Below are 24659 nucleotides of genomic sequence, written 5' to 3' on the forward strand. Positions count from 1 at the left end.
TTTATATTCTTGGCATTGAAACCCTGCATATTTCAGAGAGCAGACACAGAACTGGGGACTCAGGCTGTCTCTTCTGAAAGCTGCAGAGTGGCTGGGCTGACGGTCAGCTCTGCTTTCCTGCAGGTGGCTGGCCAATGACCAAGAAGGTTTTGCAAAATAGAAAGGTGGATAAATCAGATACACAGATATTTTTTTCTGTAAGCTAATAATGAAAATAGAAGCCCTCAATATAAAATGTCCAACTAGGCATCTGTTTTTGCAAGAAAACCCTTGACGTTTTTCTATACACCAAACAAGGGAGGAATCCTACAGACTTGTTCTCCCTGGTCACGCCAGCCAAGCACCAAGGAAAGCCGAGCAGTTTTCACAGACTCCAGCTAGGCTGTTCATACAGGTTGCCCTCTGGGGACAACCCAGGAAGCTTGTCTCAGGGGCTGTCTAGTCTAGGAGTTCCAACATCTCGTGTCATCTCCAGCCACAGAGGTCTGCCCAGCTCCCATGAAAGTCTTATTTTAATTTTACTCTTTTAAAAAAGATTGGTTTCTATTTTACGTGTATTAGTGTTTGCCTGCATGTATGCAGAAACCTATGAAGTTCCAAAGAGGACACTGGATCCCTTGGAACTGGAGTTACCAATGTTTGTGGTAACATGGATGGTGGGAACACAGAAAGTGCTCTAACTACTCGTCTATCTTACCAGCTTCAGATCTGATCTTATCTCCCTCTCTTCTTCTTCTTCTTCTTCTTCTTCTTCTTCTTCTTCTTCTTCTTCTTCTTCTTCTTCTTCTTCTCCTTCTCCTTCTCCTTCTCCTTCTCCTTCTCCTTCTCCTTCTCCTTCTTCTCCTCCTCCTCCTCCTCCTCCTCCTCCTTGTTATCATTGTTGCTGTTTTGCATGTATGTGTGTGTGTGTGTGTGTGTGTGTGTGTGTGTGTGTGTGTGTGTGAGCTTTGCCATAGGACTATTTTCCTGAACTCTGAATTTGTACGGAACAGAGCCAGCCTCAGTGGCCACAAAGCTGACCCCTTTGTCTCACCTAAAGTCAGTTCCTTAGTGCTAACCCTTCCTGGGGGCAGTGGAACTGATTGTATATTTGTCTATATTTGCATCTATGGACTGAGGTCAACTGGACAATTTTGGGGATGTGGCCTTCAGAACCACATGTGTGCTGTAAATTACAGGTCTTTAAAGGAAGTCCAGAGCCTTAACTTTCAAGTGAGGTAACAGGGGTCTAAGGTAGGCAGGGGAAAGGTGGATATTTATTGTCTTTCTGACTAGTGTGGGAGTCACTGGTTTGAAAAGCGCCCCAGTGAAAAGATGAGGTGCTAATAACATTAAAAAATACACTATGTTATAATACTTAAAGAAAGAATGTAGAAGCTACAATATCTAATTATTTAAAATCAAATGATACATTTAGATGAATATAAAATACACTATTAAAATTAACCTCACTTTTTAAGGACTTATTTAAATGTGACTACTAGAAATTTCACATTAGTTACATAACTGTAACTGTGTTTTGTAACACAGTAAGAGGTTCAGAGTGGAGTCCAGGAACTAGGCCTGCTAGCAAACACCGGGCTACTGTAACAATCTCACCTTGATTTAAATTTCTTTCTTGAAGAGGTTGTACAGGTGACTCTAGAGAGATCCAGGACGAAAGGTTGTGGTGCTGATACCTGGGCTGTACCCAGAGCCACTTTGGACTGTGAACATGGAATGGGTGTACATCAAAGTCCTGGTGTCCCAGAAACTTTCTGTTCCACTCAGAGGACAAACTTGACAAACACACAGTGTTTAAAACAGGTGTGTCTTCAGAAATCTGACATCCCATTTTCCTGTTGGCTCCTGACAAGTTTCTATCATTCTCAGTTGAACCAACATTAAGGATAATTAATATTTTAAAACCAAAAATTCAGATATGTGCTGTGATTCCCTGGGAACCAAAGCTGCCTTTGAGGAGCATGACAGAGCTGTAACATTACGATAGTAACTGCTGCCTCATCAAGCCACGGAAACTGTTGGTATTAAGAACTGAGATTTTCTTTCAAAAGGTTTGGTGAAATCCATACTGACACAATGCTGCAGGAATTTTGCTTGTGGCTCACCAGAACAGTGGCAAGTGTACCTGTCTCTGAGGTGTAGGTAAGCTCCAACCTCCCAGTTAGGGAGGATGCTGGGAAGTACAGACAGCTGGATCTTCCGCCCGCAGCCCAGACTTATTCCTGAAACCCACCTCTTTGCTTTTCTGTCTGGCTGTTCAGAAGCTCTACACATTTTGTTTCTTCTTCCTGTATTTCCAGATGAAAGCGACATTCTGGATGGATGCTGCTCACCTGTTCAAGTTAAAGAAATAGAATAATCAAAAATTATACAAGAGGGGTTAAGCAGAAATCTACAAGAAGACCCCAAACTTCACAGTTCTAAATTTCTTTCGAGCTGGCATTAATTTTAAAGTAGCCATTTTCATTTTCCTGGTGTGTTTTTTTTCTTTTTTTTAAAAAAAGCTTTACTATTTACTTTGAAAAACAAACCTAAAATTCAGTATTCATATATACTTTTCCTTTGTAGGAAAACAAACTGGCATTCTACAGTATATGTTGTTACTACTAATTTAAGAGCAATTGGGCTGTAGAAATTCATACTCTCTCAGAACTGAAGAGCCCCCGTTTCACAGTCTGTGGTTAACAGCAAGTTAACTCTTAGTGACTGTGGGTGCACAGTTGCTCTGTGCACCCGAGGAGCCCCTCTTTGATCACCCTATAGTCAGAATAGCCTAAGTGAATTTTCACACGCTCCAGGACACATTAGAAACTTAACCTATGAGTAAAGATGACCTTGTTATCATTGTGGTTTGGTGTGAAGCATCTACTTTTAAAAATGAAAGGGATTAGAAGAAAGAGGTGGAGCTGCGAGAAACGCATTCAACCCCAGGAGCCATGGAGGTTTCTGGTAAAGCTTTCCCAGGGTCCTTAGACATGGAAGAAGCAGACTCCAAGGCTGTCCACCAACAAGAGGGTAAAGAGAGAATTACGAGCTCTCAGCCCAGAAGACAGACTTCTCTGATCTGTGTCCTAAGCTGGGATGCTTAGGGAGCACTTGCTCTCAGAACTTGGTCTTTTAGTTTGTCTCTCTATGTCTCAGTTTCTCCATCTTCACAAAATCTTGCTTTTATAAGACAGTAATGAAAAGAAACCATGCTCAGCTGGGTATGGCTATCGGCGTTTAGTTATACTATTGTTGATATAGACAAGCTAGGATTTCAACAAGGAATACCATTTCCCTACAGACTCAAAGGATGAAGCACCATGTAGGGTTTTTCTGCCACATTCATTCACTTTATGTAAAGACCACCTGAGATGCCTTAGTCTTAACCAACTCATTACTACAAAACCACCAGAAAATAGAGATCCCCGAAGCCAAGCAACAGCAATGCATGGATCTAAATTTCAGAACTGATGAAATGATCAATTAAGGTACTAAAAGCACCCTAATCCCTGATATTTCTGGAGCAGAGAGAACATGAAAAACGTGGGGCATCTGAGAGATTAGAGTGGATGGAGTATCAAGGCTTCCCCACCATCCTCGAGGAGCTACCCTCAGCTGTCTGTGGGGGTGGAGAAGATGCACTCCAGAAAATTGAATTTTCATCAACAATGGCAGAGGGATTTCCTTGAACAATCCCTCCCCTCTTGCTGCACAGGCTTAGTCGGCTCCCTCAGCTTGGAGGCCCAAGTGTGGATACCTTGCATAGGGACACAGTTCTCAGTGCAGGGAAGGAAAAGCAAGGAATAAGGCTCACGCCCGTTTTTTTCTTTCTTATATATATTTTTTTTTCAAATAAAGCGTAGAGTTCTGGAGAACTACATAAAACCAGTGATACCCATGTAGCAAACCTCAGTTCAGGGGTTCCTCTGGCTTCCTTAGAGAAAACAAAAAGAGTATTTCCAAAAGGAAACTTTCTTAGTCACACCACGTTCCCTTTGTCACATACTAAACAAACACAAGGACCAGGAGATGGAAAGAGAAATATTTAACCACAGAGCAACTGCAGTTTCCCTCGGAAGCGAAGCCAGAGCAGGTGGCCCGGGGAAGCAGCCACTCTTCTTGCAGGGTGCTAGGGATGTCCCCAACTCCAAGCGCACAGTCAGACCAGAATCCAGATCGTCTCCGGGAGTTGAGGAGAACCTGGGCCCCCACTTCTGGCGAACCCGTGACGGCGGTGGGAATAGGAAAAGTGCCAATGAGTCCAGCAAGCCAAGGTTTAGGTAAGGCTTCAGTAGGGCGCCTGGGGTCCGGTGCATTCTGCTCTGGATCCAGTCCCCGCTCCACGCTCCACCCACTCGTACTGGGACTCGGGAGGTGAGTCCAGCGGTCCACTGCTGGACGCACCTCTTCGGGAAGGGGACGCGGGTTCACTCACCGGCACCAGCAGCCAGCAGAAGCAGGTCAGCAGCAACGACGCCCTCATCTTGGGCTCAGCGCTCGGCCTCGGTGGTGAGCGCCCTCAGAAGTCACGGCCCCACCTCGGGGCCTCCCAGCGCAGATTTCCTCAGTCCCGCGCCTAACGCCCTCTCCGCCTTCCAGGCTGCAAGTCCCAGCCCCGCCCCTCAGCCCAGTCCCCGCCTCGCGCCCCTTCTCCTTTAGGCAGAGCCTCTCCCTGGCACTCAGCCACCAGGTCTCCGTCCAAGCATTCCTCCTTCCACCCGCGCTCCTCCCTGCAGTGCTTGGGCCCTGAGCCTCACCCCAAACCCCTTCTGACCCGGGTACTCCCCGTGTCTACCCTGCTCTCTCGCGCCCCTTTCTGCCGGGCTCCCCTTGCTAGCCTTGCTACACTGCCTTCCTTCTCTGCGACCCCACTGTGGGCTGCCTTGCCCACGCCTTTGGAGGACTGGAGACTCAGGTAAGCACATGTCCAAGGCACGAAGGACATCGCCCAACCTCAGATAAGGGAGCCTGAGCGCCGAGGAGGCACACTGACTCCCTATGAAAATGGGAAGTCTGCATGAAGCTCAAGGAGGAACTCCAGCACACAGCTGGACGGCCCATGGTAGGGATGCTTCCCTGTGAGTGAAGAGAAAGAAGGAAACTCTGGTGTGGTTTCCCCTGAAGAGTTCAAGGCCGGGCTGAACAGAAAGCAGGAACTTCACCAAGACAAAAGTGGGTCTGCCCATTGGCGCCAGAACTTCTTCCCAGACCCTCGGATGTCACGTTCCCACACCAGGCCTGTGGGAACACTGCTCATCTGCGGCTTGCTCTCGACAGGCAAGTCTAGTGAAGAGTAGTAAGTCACCAGCAGGTAACAGCACTAGCTGGAGTAAAGCTGACAAGTTTTAAACCTCTTGTTCAGATGTAACTTTAAACCCAAAGTTAGATGGGAAAAAATGGTAGAAAATGCACCGTTCGCACTTTTGGGTGTCTATCTGGCCACTAGCTTTCTCCTCATTGACTTTATCACGTGCTCTATGACACCAGAGCCCCACGTACCTGAGGAGCCAAGTTTCTGTCTTTTGTGTGTCCTCCTTCCGTCGTCTGTGCGTCTGTCAGTGTCTATCCATCGGGGAATCATGACGGAGGAGAAGAAGGTCTGGACACTAGGTCTTCAGGCTGAGGTCTGGAAGCTTGGGCTCTGGCTCGGCTCTCAAACACTGTTATTCCAGTCAGTGAACCTGATCCACATGCACATTTGTAAGTCACAACAATGACCCCTACCCTTCACCCCAGAGCTTCATAGTAAGAACTAGGAGAGTTGTGAGGGCCTGCACACTAAAATCACCGCTGGATACTGGATATTCTCTGTCAAAAATAGGCGAGATGCCAGGGTTTCTCCTCACAGTGCTCCAGCCACAGCAAGGGAGACTGTCATGACCTGAAGCCACAGTTCTGACAGTGAGATGCAGGCAGGGGGAACAAGAGGGCCTTGCCCTTCCTGGGGGCATCCTAGAGGAGGGAAAGTCCCAGAAAGCCTGGTCACCAGTGGAGGGAAAGGTTCCTCAGATAGTGGTCAGCATTGTGGCAGCTCAGAAAAGGGACACACAGGGAATAAAGTCATTGCTGTCTAGAACCACTGGCTCACCCTCAGGAAGAACACTCATAGAGGCTCCCTAGCCTGCTCTTCTGCTTTGTCTGGAGTCCCACTGATGTGGGATGCCACTGGGAATAGGTGTTGCTTTTATTGGTTGATGAATAAAGCTGATTTGGCCTATGGCAGGGCAGAATATAGCTAAGTGGGAAAGCCATACTGAAAACAGGAAGAAAGAAGAGAGAGATTCAGGGGACTCCAGCAGCTGCTGCAGAAGCAAGATGTGGAGTAACCAGCCATGAGCCTCAGGGTAAAATATAGACTAATAGAAATGGGTTGAGCTAGTTTTAATAAGCTTGAGCTAATAGGCCAAACAGTTTGTAATTCATATTAAACCTCAGAGTTATTTGGGACTGGTGGATGGGAGAGAAACATCCAGTTACATCCTAGTGCTAATAAAAGATGGGGCTGGGTTTGTCAGCGAGACTTTACTCAATATTTCAAGGTCTCTCCATTTTTCCTACCAAGCCACCCCCATTTGGGTAAGCAGAAAGAGAGAGGCCTGTCGTAGAATATGAACTGGGCAGAGATGTGTTACATCTGTTCATGCTGCAGAGTATTCGTCTAACTGTGGAAAGGTGTTACTCTTGTTTATGCTGCGGTTGTTTAATGATGTAAGGATGTGTGTTGAAGTATGTAAAGATGTTGCATCTTTTTCATCTTGCCTATTAAAGGCACCTGATTGGTCTCATAAAAAAAACTGAATAGCCAATAGCTAGGCAGAGAAAAGATAGGCAAGGCTGGTAGGCAGAGAATAAATAGGAGGAGAAATCCAGGCTCAAGGAAGAAAGGAAGGAAGAAGAATGAGAGAGAAACCAAGTAGATACCAGACAGCCACAGAGAAGCAGAAGTAAGAAAGGAAGCCCTGAGACAGACAGATAAAGAGGTAGATGAAGAGAAAGAGGTTAATTTAAAAGAACTAGCCAGAGATGAGCCCTAAGCTAGGCTAAGCATTCAGAACTATAAGTCTCCATGTCATGATCTGGGAGCTGGTTGGTGGCCTAAAAGAAAAAGTCTGGTCCAGAGGCCTTCTTGTGTCAATGTTTGAGTCTGCTTGGGTCTATGCTGGGACCTCACACCATTCAGAGCCAGGATCGGAACCTCAGTCTCAGCCTTGGGCTGTGACCTCCAGCATCCTTCAGACCCACTCTGATCCCCCCGCCCCAGCATCTCCACCTAATGATGTCTGGACACCATATCCCTTCCACACTGACATTCTCTTGGTTGCTGGGCAGTTTCCTGGTGTCTTGGTGTGTGCGCTGATCTCCAGACTAAGCCACAGGCTTTCAGTTCTTGTTATTACAAACATTTCTTATACCCCAAAGCAGCATTTGGGGCAATACTTTTCATATACCATTTTAATTAACCCTCTTGGTCTCTTAGGATGTAGTCACTGATCTCTTCCTTTCTTGCCTGTGAAGTTTAGTCTCAACTATAATGGCCAAAGCTGAGGACTCAGATCCTTCGTGATCAGCTTGCACTCCCCAAGTACTTTGCTTCGTGGAGCTGAGTCAGTGAGACTTATCAGAAACGTTAGAAGCCTATATGAACACATAAAAAAGAGGATCCTCAGGAAATGGCAGGTGACACCCACTGACATCCGCTGACTCTTGCTCTGCTTTCTTATCTACAAGGGCTTTGTGTTCAACTAAAATCTTCAACAACAAGAAAGAATGAAAATGATTGTTTCAGCGCTATTTGTCTTTTACAAGATGAAATTCTTTCTCAGTGCTTCTCTCTCACACCACCCTGTAATGAGGGTGCAATTTCAGGGGAGTACATAAACTGGATCTATTTGCTGTGCCTAGAGGGGATGGTTATGAAAGACACATGACCCATTAGGAGGTACAGCCACAGCATCTCCAGGGTTCTGCACCTCTCATGGGCAGAGAAGGAAAACAACACGCTACTGATTTGTAAAGTGCAAACCTCCTTTGCAAAATGTATCAGATGGTGGGCTGGTGCTCATCCTGGCTTCCTTCACATCAAGCAAAGCGAACGAAATTCTTGTTTAAAATGTAAGATTTATATAATTTCATATTGGTTATGGGTCTTGAAAATGAAATCGTAAGAGAGTTTTACCTACTATTCTGTCAAAGCTGGAGGAAAACACCCTTATAATTTATTTTATTGCATAAATTTGAAAGGCAAGCCTTCTTGCCTGTTTTTCCAAGGAAAGTCAGTGAATAGAGCCTGTTTTCACGGCTGTTTCACCTTTTTGGCCCACTCAGGGTCAGTTCTAGGAGGGGACAGCTCATATAGTACCTATGGAGATGTATTTTCTTTCATCTTAATTCCTCTTATAATTTCTTTCTATATTAAACTTAATATCAATCTATTAATACATGTGTATTGAGCACGAATACCTTTTCAGAATCTGAGGCCAGTCCTCTCTTCATCGTCAGAGTACTTGTGGGGATAGAACCAGGAAGAGAGAGCAGTCCTCTAGGGCTTCATCTCACTGGAGTGTGGACGGTATGCAGCTCCACGACCAAGCTATCTGTAAGTTGGAGAAGTAGGGGAGCCGGTAGCACGGCTCCATTCAGGTATGAAGGCTCAGATCCAGTGAAGCTTATGGTGCAATTCTTGGATCAGGCAAAGGATTGAGAGCTGATGGGTCCCAGAGTCTAGATTCTCAAGAGTCCAGAGTTCTGATGCCCAGGGAAGGGAATGCTTCTTCTAAAGAGAAAGCAAGAATTTATCTTTTCTTTGAATCTTTGGTTCATTTGGGCTCCAGCTAACTTAATGGTACCACACACACTGACAGCGGGTCTTCCCACATACTTCCAGGCTCAAATCTTCTCCAGAACTCATGACAAAGCCAGGCATGATGCCTGCCAGCTGTTGGCATCTTCATCAATTCAACTGCATTGACTACCGACCTTCACCACCACACAAGTCCACGCTGACTACCGACCTTCACCACGCATGTCCACGCTGACTACCAACCTTCACCACCACACAAGTCCACGCTGACTACCGACCTTCACCACGCATGTCCACGCTGACTACCAACCTTCACCACCACACAAGTCCACGCTGACTACCGACCTTCACCACCACACAAGTCCACGCTGACTACCAACCTTCACCACACGTTCCCACGCTGACTAACGACCTTCACCACCACCCATGTCCACACTGACTACCAACCTTCACCACACGTTCCCACGCTGACTAACGACCTTCACCACCACCCATGTCCACACTGACTACCAACCTTCACCACACGTTCCCACGCTGACTACCAAACTTCACCACACGTTCCCACGCTGACTGCCGACCTTCACCACCACCCATGTCCACACTGACTACCAACCTTCACCACACGTTCCCACGCTGACTACCGACCTTCACCACACTTGTCCAAACTGACTACCGACCTTCACCACCACACATGTCCCACCTTGAATTAAAATGGGAGAAAGTTTTATTCTCCATCGTTTTACAGGTATTTTTTATTAAGACTTGGGGGCATTCCATTTTCAATGACATGGAGCACTTCTTTTCCATATAACAAGGAACTCAGAGTACTTCTTGAACAGGGAACAAGGACCTCAGGTGCTTATATAGGAAGAGGGAACAAATGAGGGTGTGAGAGAACATTGGAAGGAAAAACTTAATTTTCGAGTTCATATAACCCACCAGTGAAAAGTTTTTATTGAAAAATATAGCAGTTGGTACATTCTCTTCTCAAAGCAATAGAGGGGAAGGCAGCTTGAACTCCAAGAATGAGGGGTAGGGCTGGGGTAGAAGTGTGCCATGGCTTTATCCCTCTACAGCCACCTCGTGTAGCCAGATCTGAGCTCATGTGCTCTGGTTCAGGCTCAAATCAATTCTGTAATTATCTGTACTAAAAAATAAAATTGCTCTTCAAAATTTGAAGTTGAAGCATACATTACACAGATTAAATAGCACAGTTCTTAATGCTAAGTTTTTCTGACACAGGCGCCAGTAGAGGCATATTCTATATGAAGATTCAGTGCGTTCCAGAATCCAGGGGCTCCTTCTCCTATGTTTTAGCCATTGCATGATCCCTTCCATACGTCTCTGTGTTATTTTGTTATTGTTAGAGTTGTTTGTGTTTGGGTTTTTTTGTTTGTTTGTTTGTTTTTTCGAGACAGGGTTTCTCTGTGGTTTTGGAGCCTGTCCTGGAACTAGCTCTTGTAGACCAGGCTGGTCTCGAACTCACAGAGATCTGCCTGCCTCTGCCTCCCAAGTGCTGGGATTAAAGGCGTGCGCCACCACTGCCCGGCCTGTTTGTGTTTGTTTTTAAGGCAGTCTCATGTAGCCTGGTTGGCCTCAAACTCCATCCTACGATAGCTAAGACTGACTGTGAATTTTTCATCTGTCTTCCTCCATCTCCTGAGCACTGGGATTACAAATGTGTGCCACTATGCCTAACCACATAGTTTTCCACTTGAAAATCACTCTACCAGATAATATCAAGAAGCCAGCAGAGGACTGTGGTGTTTCTGCTTCTGCCTTTGGTGTGCGGATTTGCATAGAGCTCTTGTATTGTTTCAGGTTCAGAGGCCATCATGAATTTGCAAGCTTACTGAGATTCTGTGTTGTACATTTATTTTCCTGTTCCTGAGGTGCCTGAGTAGAGCTTGGGTGTGGTGATAGTGGCTGGAATGTTAATGAGCAGCAGCATCTTTGCTCCCTGGCCTGCTCCTAGATTCAGAAAGACAGAATGGCCTATAGATCAGTCAATCAAAAGCAAGTATTTATGCGGCACCTCGTGTGTTCTGGGTGCTGTGCTTGGCCATGAAAACAGAGCCCAATGCTTGCTTGTTCATTAGGAAGTGTACTATCTGTTGAGGAAACCAGTGTCTACACGGGAGTCACAGGGCAAGAAACATGCTTTCTTGTGGCTTTGCTCTAAGAAGTTCAACCAGTCAAACAGTCAGATGTACAGATAGTAGAATACCACTGTGCTTTCACACGAAGCTTTCTGAGTAGATGTTACAGCTGCGTGCTCCACTTTGATGCTGTCTAACTGAAGAGCATGAAGCGGGGGCTGGCCTACGGGGCTGCCACATTTCTGCCGATAAGTGGCTCTCCTATCATCGAGGACGCTTAGCTGATCGCTGTGATCTGTCTTGCTCCCCACAGCAGTCACACTCTGCTGTTGGTCTCCATACAGTGAAGTTGTCGTCTGAGCCATAAAGGTGGGTCAGCAAGCACAGGAGGAAAACCAGAGGAGGGAGCTCAAAAGCAAACTCGGATACTATAATCCAATTATGTTTTTTCTTTTTTTATTTTCTCTGCTGTCTATAGGTGTCAGGGAGTTTATCAGAAAGACAATTTATTTTGCCATCTAAGAGAAGTGTGGATCTGAGTTTGGTTGACTTCATGATATCTTTCTTGTCCAGGGCTTTTGGATGACTTTATAATTGTTTCATTGAGTTTAGAGCTCATGGAGACACCAACATCTGAGTGTCCCTAATGGAGACTGCCAACATCTGAGTGTCCTTAACGGAGACCACCAGCATCTGAGCGTCCTTTACAGAGACCACCAGCATCTGAGTGTCCCTAACAGAGACCACCAGCATCTGAGTGTCCCTAACAGAGACCACCAGCACCTGAGTATCCCTAACAGAGACCGCCAACATCTGAGTGTCCCTAACAGAGACCGCCAGCATCTGAGTGTCCCTAGCAGAGACCGCCAATATTCAGTGTCCCTTACAAAGACCGCCAACATCTGAGTGTCCCTAATGGAGACCACCAGCATCTGAGTGTCCATAACAGAGATCACTACCATCTGTGTGTCCCTAACAGAGACCACCAGCATCTGAGTGTCCCTAGCAGAGACCACCAGCACCGGAGTGTGCCTAACAGAGACCGCCAACATCTGAGTGTTTCTAATGGGAACCACCAGCATCTGAGTGTCCTTAACAGAGACCACCAACATCTCAGTGTCCCTTACAGAGACCACCAGCATCTGAGTGTCCCTAACAGAGACCACCAGCACCGGAGTGTGCCTAACAGAGACCGCCAACATCTGAGTGTCCCTAAGCATGAACAGAGCATGTGTATAGAGACCTTGGGGAACTGTGACAGCAGAAGCAGATTCCTGCTTTTGTCAAAGGATGCGTCTTGTTCCAGTGTAAACACCACACTGATGCTGAGGACTCTTTAAATGTCCCCCAACAATCCAAGTGAACAGATAGCTTTTTGTCACAGTATAGTGCTTGTCTCCAGGTGGTTGATGTTTTCTTCTTTGAAGAATATTATTTGAATTTGGAACCAGTGTCCAACGATGCTAAGTTCTCTCTCCATACCAGGACAGAATGAGAATACCAGGGGTAGCTAGTTCAGTGTAGCTGGCCCCTAAGTGGGCCTCCACATACATCAGCCTGTACCTTGTCCACCAGATATTGCCCACCTTGTTTTTCTAGTGGAATAAAAAGATCTTGATTTAGTTATAATTTATTTCATCATCAAGGTGTATAAAACACCAAAGGATGAATCAACTTGTAGCAAACCTCCAATTTCAGGCTATAAGCAGAGTTCAATAAATGAAATTAAAGCGTCCCAAGGCCAATGTGACCTTTAGCTTTGTGATGCTGCCTTCCATTCTTTTGAATAAGGAAATATTCGGGGCTGAGAGTCAATGGTGAGTCCTTGTCTGGAGTTCATGAAGCCCTTGATTCCAACCCTGATGCTGCAAAACAAGAGGAAAATAAATGCTGTCAATTTCTTACACTTCTCACAAAATGCGTTTTAAAAGTAATAGTTTGATGCAATCTTTTAGAAATTAAGTTCTTAAGAAAATATAAAAATGAAGTCTTGTTAATCACCTGCCAGGACAATCCGGGGTCCTGCGTTAGAGTGAAGTCACCTGCCAGGGCGACCTGGAGTTCTAGGTTAGAGTGAGGTTCTGGGTTGCTGTGCAGGATATGAGCCCCACTTGCTTCCCTCATCAACAGAGAGCTGCTCGGAGGGACCCACAGCCATGCTGCACCGCAGCTGCTCTGAGGGACCCACAGCCATGCTGCACCGCAGCTGCTCTGAGGGACCCACAGCCATGCTGCACCGCAGCTGCTCTGAGGGACCCACAGCCATGCTGCACCGCAGCTGCTCTGAGGGACCGACAGCCATGCTGCACCGCAGCTGCTCTGAGGGACCGACAGGCAGGCTGCACCGCAGCTGCTCTGAGGGATGGACAGCCATGCTGCACCGCAGCTGCCCTGAGGGACCCGCAGCCATGCTGCACCGCAGCTGCTCTGAGGGATGGACAGCCATGCTGCACCGCAGCTGCCCTGAGGGACCCGCAGCCATGCTGCACCGCAGCTGCTCTGAGGGACCCACAGCCATGCTGCACCGCAGCTGCTCTGAGGGACCCACAGCCATGCTGCACCGCAGCTGCTCTGAGGGACCCACAGCCGTGCTGCACCGCAGCTGCCCTGAGGGACCCGCAGCCATGCTGCACCGCAGCTGCTCTGAGGGACCGACAGCCATGCTGCACCGCAGCTGCTCTGAGGGACCGACAGCCATGCTGCACCGCAGCTGCTCTGAGGGACCGACAGCCATGCTGCACCGCAGCTGCTCTGAGGGACCCGCAGCCATGCTGCACCGCAGCTGCTCCAAGAGACTGACAGGCAGGCTGCACTGCGGCCGCATTACCCACACCCAAGCCCCAGACTAGGAACACTGGTGACAAAAGATATCCATCTTATTCCCAGCGACATTGTTCTTAGTTTAAGATATATGGGGTGTATGCCTCCCTCCCCAGCCCTGGAAGGGCTCCAAACTTTATTTATGCACAGCAGACACTCGTGCTCCCACCCTTGCATCAAAGGCACTCATGCTGGAGTCCCTGAGCAACAATCACTCTTGTGTACTCGGGCAGTTCCTATCCATACTCAGTCCTTATTCACCAGGCATTCACAGTCAGGACTGCATGGTTGTGTACTTGGGCAGTTCCTATCCATTCTCAGTCCTTATTCACCAGGCATTCACAGTCAGGACTGCATAGTTGTGTACTTGGGCAGTTCCTATCCATTTTCCGTCCTTATTCACCAGGCATTCACAGTCAGGACTGCATGGTTGTGTTCTGCTCTTCACTCACCTACTTCCCCCTATGCAATTCTTCCGCTGGCCTTTCTCATGGGGGCTTCCTGAGACTGTAGTGTCCTGGAAGGGGAGCACTGCCCCTCAGTGGACAGTGTCTGCCTCACACTATCTCCCAAGCCAGTAGGAGTTGCCCAGCATAGCGGTGAAACAAGGGGTACTCTAGCATGTGGAGGGACCCTGAAGGTGCTGCCTTCCTGATAACAGGGCTAGAGGAACATCACCATCTCTCATAAGGTCTGTGAAGCCAGGACATGCGCCAGCTATTAGTGTCACTCAGGAGGAACATGCCTGTCTCCCAGCAACAAGGCAGCACCGTATGTGTGAACCAAGCACCAGGACCTGGGTTTCGGGCTCTCTGTTGTGAGAGAGCATTTTCCAGGAAGGATGTCAGCCAGTTGTGAAAGGGAGCAGTGAAGAGACCTAGTGGGCTGTATATCTGGGGTTGTGATATCCTAGAAGAGGTGATCCGTCAGCTTATCCGTGCCTCCCTAGAGAAAGTGCTGCACCAAGGTCAGTAACACACAGGTCAGTGATCACTCGAGGAAACTGAGTAGTAGGGGTAGATTCAGACTCAGTAGATCAAAATAGTTGCGTATGACACATGTCCTTATAAGTCAAGATCTCAGGATAGGGAACCTGTCATCTACCTATAACTGTTTGGGCATATGTGTTTGTAACTGGTATGGTACACCTCTATATGTACATGGTAATGTGTGTACATATGCATGTATAGCTGGTATGGTGATGTGTCTATATATAATGGTGCATGAATATGTGTGTGCATGTGGCTGGTGTGTGTGTGTGTGCCTGTGTGAAGTTGGTGTGGTACATGTATTTCTGGGTTGTGTTATATGTAGTGCTATGGTGGGTGTGTCTGTAGGTGTGGTGTAGAATGTGTGTATGCATTTGGAGCTGGTGTGAATATGTGTCTGTATGTGATGATGTATGTGTGTAGCTGGTATGTGTGTCTGGTGTGATACACGTATCTATATGTGCTGTGGCATGTATAGCTGGAAGCTTGTCAGTGTGTGTGTGTGTGCACATGTCTGTGCTCTAGTGTGTGTATGTGTATCTATGTATATACTGTGATGTTTGCGTTGTGGTATATGTGTTTGTATGCTGTAATGTGTCTGTGTTGTGGTTTATGTATCTGGCAGCTTATGTGTGTGTGTGTGGTGTGTGCTATGGTGCATGTGTGTTTATTTATCTATGCATGTGCTGTGATGTGTGTGTTGTGGTGTATGTGTCTGTGTGATGTGATGAGCCTGTTTGTGTTGTGGTATGGTAACTGGAGGTGAATGTGTCTGCTCACTTCCTACTCATTATTTCACAGTACTTTTAAGCCTGGCATCTTGTGTCACAGGAAAGTAGCTTCATCATGGGAGCATACGGCCTGCAGGAAGGTCTGCGCCTGCAGTGCTTAATGTCTGGAATTCTTTGGAATAGACTTGGGGGTTTTCTTTTATGCTTCAGTCATTTACATGGTTTCAAGCACAAGCAAATGCTACAAACTGAAGGCCAATATAAAATACTGCTGAAAGGAAGTGACACTCCTCCCCTCCTGCTGTCTCCTTTCTTACTCAGGGGACCTGGCTCAGGTTCACGAGCCAGGCCAGGGGAAAGATGTCAGCTCTCCTCCTCCACCCCTCCTTCCTTGCTTCTTCTGTCAGTAAGCCGGGCTGCCTTTTGGATACCCTTCAGGACAAATTTGGTCTCAAATTAGTGTTTAAAAGTAAAACAAAATTGAGATAATTAAGTATGTCAGATAAAATATCCCTGCTTGTTCCTTGTTGTATGTGTTGTGTAATGCTATGTGTGTGTGTGTCCTTGTATGTGAGTAAGGACATACATGTGGGGGTCAGAGACAACTTCAGGTGTCCATCCCCTCATTTGAAACAGATCCCCTTGTTAGCCACTGCATACCCCAGGTTAATTGTGAAAACTATCCACACGCCTATTAAGAGATGAGTGGGTATAGAAAATGGTGTAAGTACACACTGGAATATTACCTGACATTTTAGAAGTCAGAAATACTGTCATTAGTTACAACATGATAGGTCCAGAGGACCTTATGCTGGGGTGGGGGAATTAGAGGCAGACACAAAAAGATAAGCATGGTCTCACCCAGGTAGAATCTACTCTGCCCTGTTACACCTACTGGAGAAATTCCTGAGTCGAGACTGAGACCCAGACCCACAGCACGAATTCTACTTGATCTTAATAATAAAAACCTGGAGTCAGGTATCGGGATAAATGCTGAAAGATCAGAGAAGTAAAGGAGCAGTCACTAGAGAGACTTTTTACCTCTACCTAATCCTCAGACCAAAGTGAGCAAGATCCTGTCTCCACGAATCCTCAGACTGAATCCTCCTACTTTCTCTCTCTCCAGCCAGTCATATCCCTTCCTGTCTCCAAGCCTAACCCTAATCCTAGCCCCTAACAACTGTATCCTTCACTTTCACACCCTCAAGCTTTGGTCTCTCAGAGAATTCACAAAGGATTCCCATGTCACATCCCTGTCCCCAGTGGCTTCACAGAGAATGATTCCACAACATTTAATGTCTGTATCCTTCATGTCCCTAAAGTCAGAACCAAATGGCTTATGCTGCCAAGTGTGCCTGTCCTTTCTGATTGGAGTCTGTCATCCCTTTTTGAATGCAGCCTACTCCCCTTTTCCGAGTGGCACCTACGCCCTCTTTCTGAGTGGAGTCTGACCCCTCTTTCTCAGTGAAGCCTACCTTTCTGAGTGGGGCTTACTCTCTTTCAGAGTGGAGTGTACCCCTTTTCTGAGTGGAGTATACCCCCTTCTGAGTGGAATGTATCCCCTTTCTGAGTGGAGCATACCCCTTTTCATTGAATAAGCTTCCCTCTGGTGTTGCTTTTTATGAGAGGAAAATCCCCATGCCCTACTACTTACAGGTTGAAAGTTTCATTGGGTGGGGTCTTGTGCTGTGGAGACCCCTCTTTACTCATTGGGTGGGGTCTTGTGCTCTGGGGACCCCTCTTTACTGCATTTCACATCAGACCTCTTCTTTTTTCTTTCAGCCTAAGCCTTATGTCCAACATTTATCTTTCTGTTGTTCCCTTCCATTTCAAACTGTGTATTTTGCATTTCTTTTTGCCCCACTGGCTCTTTTTCACTGTAGACCTCTATTAATAGTGATTACTAGTAACCCTTATCATTACCACCATCATCACCATCACCAACACCAACACCACTACCACCACCCACCACCACCACCATCACCATCATCACCATCACCATCATCACCACCACCACCACCACCACCACCACCACCTCCACCACCACCACCTCCACCACCTCCACCTCCACCACCACCACCACCACCTCCACCACCACCACCTCCACCACCACCTCCACCACCTCCACCACCACCTCCACCACCTCCACCTCCACCACCACCACCACCACCACCACCTCCACCACCTCCACCTCCACCACCACCACCACCACCTCCACCACCTCCACCACCACCTCCACCACCTCCACCTCCACCACCACCACCTTCACCTCCACCACCACCTTCACCACCACCTCCACCACCACCACCTCCACCACCTCCACCTCCACCACCACCACCTTCACCTCCACCACCACCTTCACCACCACCACCACAACCACCACCACCACCACCTCCACCTCCACCACCACCACCTTCACCTCCACCACCACCTTCACCACCACCACCACCACCACCACCACCATCACCACCATCATCACCATCATCACCACCACCACCACCATCATCACCATCATCATCACCACCACCACCACCACCATCCACCATCACCACCACCACCTCCACCACCATCATCACCATCATCACCACCATCACCACCATCACCACCATCACCACCACCATCATCACCACCACCACCACCATCATCACCATCATCACCACCATCATCATCACCATCATCATCACCACCACCACCATCATCACCATCATCATCACCATCATCACCACCATCATCATCACCATCATCATCACCATCATCACCACCACCACCACCATCATCACCACCATCATCACCACCATCATCATCACCATCATCATCATCACCACCACCACCACCACCACCACCATCACTATCATCACCATCACCACCACACCACCACCACCACCACCACCACCACCACCACCATCACTATCATCACCATCATCACCACCACCACCACCATCATCACCACCATCATCACCACCATCACCATCACCATCATCATCACCATCACCACCACCACCACCACCACCACCATCATCATCAGTATCATCATTTATGCCCCAGCAATGCTTAAGCATGCATGGACAGCCCATCTATGGCAATTTTCCAGTTGTTCCTATCCTGGGAGGTCCTAGATACTAATGTTATTGTCATACCCAAGGTTCCACAGTCTTCCTTCATGTTGTTTATTCAGTGTTTTTAGGGCCTTCCTCTTTGCCTTATCCTGTGCACTCCTCCAAGCAGTGCTATCTTTGGGTATCTACCATTATTTATTCTCATTATACGGCCGAAGCATCTCAAGAACCATTGCCACATCCTGTAGTTTGCTTCCTTCTGTAGATGGAGATGTTTCTTAATGTCATCATTGTGCAGCCTATCTCTTTGTGTGACTCCTAGAATTCTCCTGAGACATGCTATCTCCAACACATTCAGCTGCTGTTCTGAGGAATATTTCATTGTCCAGGTTTCAGAGTTGTAAAAAAAGCAGCTCAAGACAAGTATCTCATATACTTGCAATTGTGTTGCTGTCGTTATGTCTCTTGCTGACCAGACCTTCCCTAGCACCTGGAATGCATCCCTTGCTATCCCTATCCACCTCTTGACATCTGAAATAGTTCCCTTCTTTGAACTCAGGTTGGATTCTTTTGCCTGAGAAACAATGCTTAGGATTCTGGGTTATTCTATGTGGGCTGGCTTTACAGAATTCCAGTTTAAGATTACTAGTAACCACACAAAAGAAAGCAATATTAGGTTGTCTTGAAATCTTCTCTTCAAAGGAAATTAAATCAACACTTTTCAGTTTAGCCTTAGGCAGTTTCTGAAGATAAGGACAGAAAGCAGCTAAAATCTTTGTTAAAATACCACAAGAATTGTCTCTAGTTCAGTTGTTAGTATTATTTGTAGAGGGCATGAGCTCTCAAATAAGCACTAGAGAAACCAGAGTTGTTACACATGCAGGCTTTTTTCTTCAGTAGAAGAAATTGACATCTATCTTCCAATCAGATGGCTGGGAATGGATGCACTGATATCTGGCAATCTTTGCTATTCTGTAAAGCCAGCCCTCATAGAATATCCCAGAATCCTCAGCATTGTTTCTCGGTCAAAAGAATCTATCCTCATGAAAGAAGCCCCACATACTTTGCAAAAGAGTTTGCTATTATGCTTATTACACACCCTGCCTCCCTAGGCCATTATTCTGAGAACTCTTTGTCAGTCAGTCAATAGAACCCATTCTTGTGGAAGAGTTTACAGGTGCTTTGTAGAGGAGTTTCGATGTAGCCATGCCTAAAGTTTTGTGGTGGCAATTGTTGACATGGAAACTTTTCCCCCCAAAGTTTTACTGCATGTAAATGTGTAAACATAAACCCCTTGGCATCAGACTTAAGAAATTTTGACCAGCATTTGCTAAGTTGTGTTGACAGGGTCATTTTGCTGCTGACCATGATGCTTGCAGGGACTCCCACAGTTGTTCTCCTCTGAAGCTTCTTCTGAGTCTCCATAGTCCATGTTTCTGTTGGTGCTGCTGTCTTTCAAGTTCCTACTAAGATGGTCCGTTAAGCCTTGTTTACTGCAATCAAGTACTTTCCTAGTAAAAAGTCTCAAAGTCTTCCACATTCCTCCAAAACCCATTATGGTCAGGCCAGCTATAACAATAGCCTACTCCCTGGTACCAACTTCTTTCTTACTTACTTTTCTATTGCTGTGATTAAACATGTAATGAAGGCAATTGATAGGAGAGTTGGAGCTTACAGTTTCAGAGGTTTGGAATTCATGGATGTAGTGGTGGGAGCAGCGGCAGGCCAATTCCCGCCACCCGGCTAGCTTTACCCAAAATAATTACACGGAAACTGTATTCTTTCGAACACGGCCTGGCCCATTAGTTCCAGCCTCTTATTGGCTAACTCTCACATACTGATCTAACCCATTTTTAATAATTTGTGTAGCACCACGAGATGGTGTCTTACCAGGAAGGATTCTAGCCTACATCCATCTGGGGTCGGAGAATCATGGTGACTGCCTGACTTGGCTTCTTTCTCCCAGCATTCTGTTCTGTTTGCTCCGCCTACCTAATTTTCTGTCCTATCAGGCCAAGCAGTTTTCTTTATTAGTTAACCAATGAAAGCAACAGATAAGATACAAACCCCACCTCCATCACATGGACAGCATGGCAAGGGGAACATGTCAGCAGTCAAGGAGGCGTGAACCTGGAACAGCAGCGGAGCTCACATAACGGGGCACAACCACAAGGCAGAGGCAGGTAGCTGGAAATGGCATGAGACTTTGAAACTTCAAAATCTGCCCCAGAGACACACCTGCTACCAGGGTACATCTAATCCTTCACGAACAGTTCCACAAACCGGGGCCAACAATTCAAATACATTACCGTATGGGTTTTTTTTTTCTCATACAAACCACCACAGCAGTACTGACAAATCCTGTATTTATAGTTGTTGATGCTTTCACCTATGTTTTTTTTTTTTGTGACATTGATCTTGGACACTGAATAATTTTTACAAGGAAGCTCTTTGTTTTTGCTTCATAAATATGAGTTTTTTATTTTATAATGTATTAATTTTTCTGACAAGACATGGAAAGAGGCTTTCTTTAGTAAGGAAGGTGAAGTGAGACAATATGACAAAGACAGTTATGGAGTGAAAACGTTTCAGATCTCAGATATAAACGAATGATGGGTTCCGAGTACGTTCATGTGTTTTTCATATGCAGATCTGTTGAAGCCCATTCTAGTTTGCTTTCTGTCACTGTGAAAAACGCCATGGCCAAAAGTAACTTGAGGCAGAAGGTGTTTATTTCATTTTAACATCCAGGTCAATGTTTGAGGGATGTTAGGGAGGGATTCAGGGCAAAGCCAATTCGAGTTTGCTTTCTGTTGCTGTGAGAAACACCATGGCCAGAAGCAATTTGAAGCAGAAAGCACTTATTTAATTTTTACCTCCGGGTCATGGTCTATGTTTGAGGGATGTTAGGGAGGAGCTCAAGGCAGGATCCCAGGGGCAATAACCAGAAAGGAATACTGGTTACTGTCTTACTCATTAGCTAACATTCGGGAACTTTCTTACACAGCCCAGGATCACCTGCCTAGGAACGGCATTGCCCACTGTGAATTGTGTCCCCTAACCCCAATATCAATCAAGAATTGATACTTTCTTGAAAACACAGCCACAGGCTAATCTAACGTAGGCAATTCAGTTAAGGTTCTCTCTTCCCAGGTGACTCTAGGTTTCATCAAATTGACATTTATAACTCAGGACAACATGTGAGTCCCTGGTGTAAGCAGATACTGAATCAGTGCTTTCCAAGGATGTTCTAAAGTAAAACAGAGTTTCGTTGATTCTCTGATATCTATCTAGGTATATGGCAGGCCTGGGTGCCTATATGGCCAGTTACCTCTTGTTTGGGACTCAGCAAGGGGTTGGTGATTTGTTCATGTAGGTTCCATGCCTGCCTTCAGCTTGAGTTCAGCCCAACAGATCTTATAGGAACAGCGGTTGTCTTCACTGAATTCATATCTTCTCCCATGATGATGAAGAGAGGCCTCCAGTCCCATTCTGGTCCTGTCATGTTAGTTTGATGATTATTTTTTGGATGGGAATTGTTTCTAGCTTATAGCTGCAATCACTGTTTGAATATTCTCAACATTCAAGTAGCAAATTTCCCTTTTCTCCCCAGTTGATCGTCATGCCTCACGTTTTTTGTTGGTATAGTTATTTCCCTTAGGTTCAGTAGGGCTTTGTTCTTGCACTGTGTTGTATAAAGTTCAGTAGAAGAGTGTGTACTAGCACTCCTAAGTTTATTGCTTTGATCCAAAGCACAACAGGAAATCAGCTCTGCTCTTGGTTAAAGTGATTATAACATGGAGACTGTAACTGGAACACCTCATGTCAGATATCACCCAGTATTAATGAGCACCTGCCGGAATAAATGACTGGTCACCATGTCTGTGTTATAACTGTTATAGGATCCTTGGACTTGCAATAAGTAGAGAGTGATAATTTTCTGACAGTCTTAATTCTTTGAGATTGTCTTGGTTTCCCAGCCTCAAAACTCTTTTGAGAATTTCAAGTTTTTTTTTTTTAATGCAAACAAACAGAAAACCCAGCCCTCTCTGAAGCACCAGTATGACTTAATGGTATAGTAAGTTCATTACCCAAATTTACATTTTAAAAGCCTACATGGTCAATAGTTATTCTTGCTGTAGTTAGGTAAATAAATAATTAAGCTGTAGGAGTTTAAATGAGAATGTTCCTCCACAGGCTCCTGTACTTTACCACTTGTTTCCTGATTGGTGGCACTATTTGTGAAGGTTTCAGAGGTGCACTTTGCTGGAGTAAGTATTTCACTAGGGACAGGCTTTCAGATCCAAAATCCATCCTATCCAGTTTGCTGTCTCTGTTTTGTGCTTGTAATTCAAGATGTGAGTTCTTGTTCCCACTACCATACTATCCCCACCATGATGGGCTCTAAACTTCTCAAACAGTAAGTCAAACAAAACAAAATCAAAACCAAAATAAAAATCAACCAACCCCTAGCTCTTCTATAAGCTGTCTTAGTCACAGTGTTTTGTCACAACAAAAGTAACCAGGACAGAAGGTGGTACTGCTGCTACGGAGAGCCTGACCATGTTGCCTTTGAAAGAATGTGGAAGAAACGTTGGATGTTTGGACTAAAAAAACAGTTGAATGTTATAAGCAGAGTTTAAATAGACATTTTAGTGGGAGCCTGGAAGACAGTAGTCTGTGAGCAATGCAGCCTTTAGAAGCTTGCCAAGAGGTTTCAGAGGAAAGAAAGGTCTTTATACACACAGACAGAATATTGTATACATAATAATAATAATAATAAACTCGGCTAGAGGCTGCTTATAGGATTGTCTTGGCAAAGAATCCGGCCACTCTCCCTTTCTCCTAAGAACTGGCCTGATGGTAAATTAAAAAGTAACGGACTCATTTCTTGAATGCAATCTCAAGGTAGCATCCTATTGAATCTGTAGCATGGATATTAAGAATGTCTGCTACGCAGGTCTACAATGTAGAAGAGAAAGTGCGGCTCAAAAATCAGAAAATATAATTGAGAGAAAAAGAGCACCAGGAAGCTTAATGTTTTAGCCAAAGCAGGTGCTGAAGAAGGTGAGATTAGTACCTTTTAGAGAGGTTTCCTTCTCTGCACTTCAATAGAGGAAAAGGTACTCCCAGGTCAAGAGCCTACACAGCTAAGCTTCTAATTTGTGAAAGAGCCTAAGGCACTTTCTGTTACTAAGCAACCAAGTAAACTGAGTAAACTCCTAAGCAACTGAGTAAAACCACTTCTGCTAATGAGATTCAAGAGGGGCAAGCCTCATCCCTAGATGGCTGCAGAATGTGGCAGTATTTTCTACATAGTGTTACCTTTAAAGGCATGAAGGATGCAAGAGTGAAGAATTCATGTATTCTTCCTCCATGACTTTAGAGAGCTACTGCGGTCTGGCAAAATATTGGTAGGGGAGACCCCATGTGAAGTCCTTGAGAGGCCAAGAGGCTGTGGGATGTCACTGTATAAAGCTGTATTCGTCTCAGTTGTAGTGGAGAACCTAAGACATTGGACATGGCAGAGCCACAGTGTCTGTCAAGAATAGCTTCCTATAGAGAGTGCAAACATCTCAAGAGAGACAGATGTACGCTGTGAGCAGCAAAGCTGGAGGGTTGGAGACATCTAAACTCTTTGAAATTAAAGCCCCAGTCACTGGATATGAAGCTATAGGATTTGGTGCTTGCTCTGCTGGGTTTCACTCTTGCTTTGGTCTATTATTTCCTCACCAAGCCCCAATTCTTCCCTTTTGGAATGGTAATGTATATTCTGAATTATATATTAGAAGTATGTAAGTTGTGAGGTTCTTTTTTGTTTTAACAGTATGTTCACAATTGTTATCTTGAACCTCAGACTTTTAAATAGTGTTAGTTCTATGAAAGACCATGGGGATTTTTGAAGTTGGACTGAATGCATTTTACATTATGACATGGCCAGCTGCCCATGGGAGTCAAGGAGTAGAAAGCAAATGTCTGCATAAAAATATTTCGCAAAGGCTTCTAAATTTGAATAACTGGTCTCCAGTTAGTGGCACTGTTTGAGGGAGTTTTAGGAGGTGCAGCGTGTGTGAGGAAACCTGTCACTTGGGCCTGGCTTTCAGAGCCCAAATCCACTCACTATTCAGAGCTGTCCAAGCTTTGTGCTTACAGTGATGTGAGTTCCCATGCCAGCA

At 45.9% G+C, this 24659-nt stretch overlaps 1 protein-coding gene across 1 annotated transcript in view; it reads right to left on the minus strand.

Moving 5' to 3' along the window:
* Vipr2 (vasoactive intestinal peptide receptor 2) overlaps window positions 1–4710 on the minus strand; it is an 81367-nt gene extending 76657 nt beyond the window's left edge. Inside the window, exons 1-2 of the mRNA XM_075948077.1 lie at window positions 4424–4710; window positions 2237–2336 (exon numbers count right to left, since the gene is read on the minus strand). Of these exons, the coding sequence (XP_075804192.1) occupies window positions 2237–2336; window positions 4424–4471 (148 nt within the window). The 5' untranslated portion in view covers window positions 4472–4710. The remainder of the gene's footprint in view (window positions 1–2236; window positions 2337–4423) is intronic.
* Window positions 4711–24659: the final 19949 nt, after the last annotated feature.

The sequence above is a fragment of the Microtus pennsylvanicus genome, chromosome 14, assembly GCF_037038515.1.
Source record: "Microtus pennsylvanicus isolate mMicPen1 chromosome 14, mMicPen1.hap1, whole genome shotgun sequence".
Classification (NCBI taxonomy): Eukaryota; Metazoa; Chordata; class Mammalia; order Rodentia; family Cricetidae; genus Microtus; species Microtus pennsylvanicus.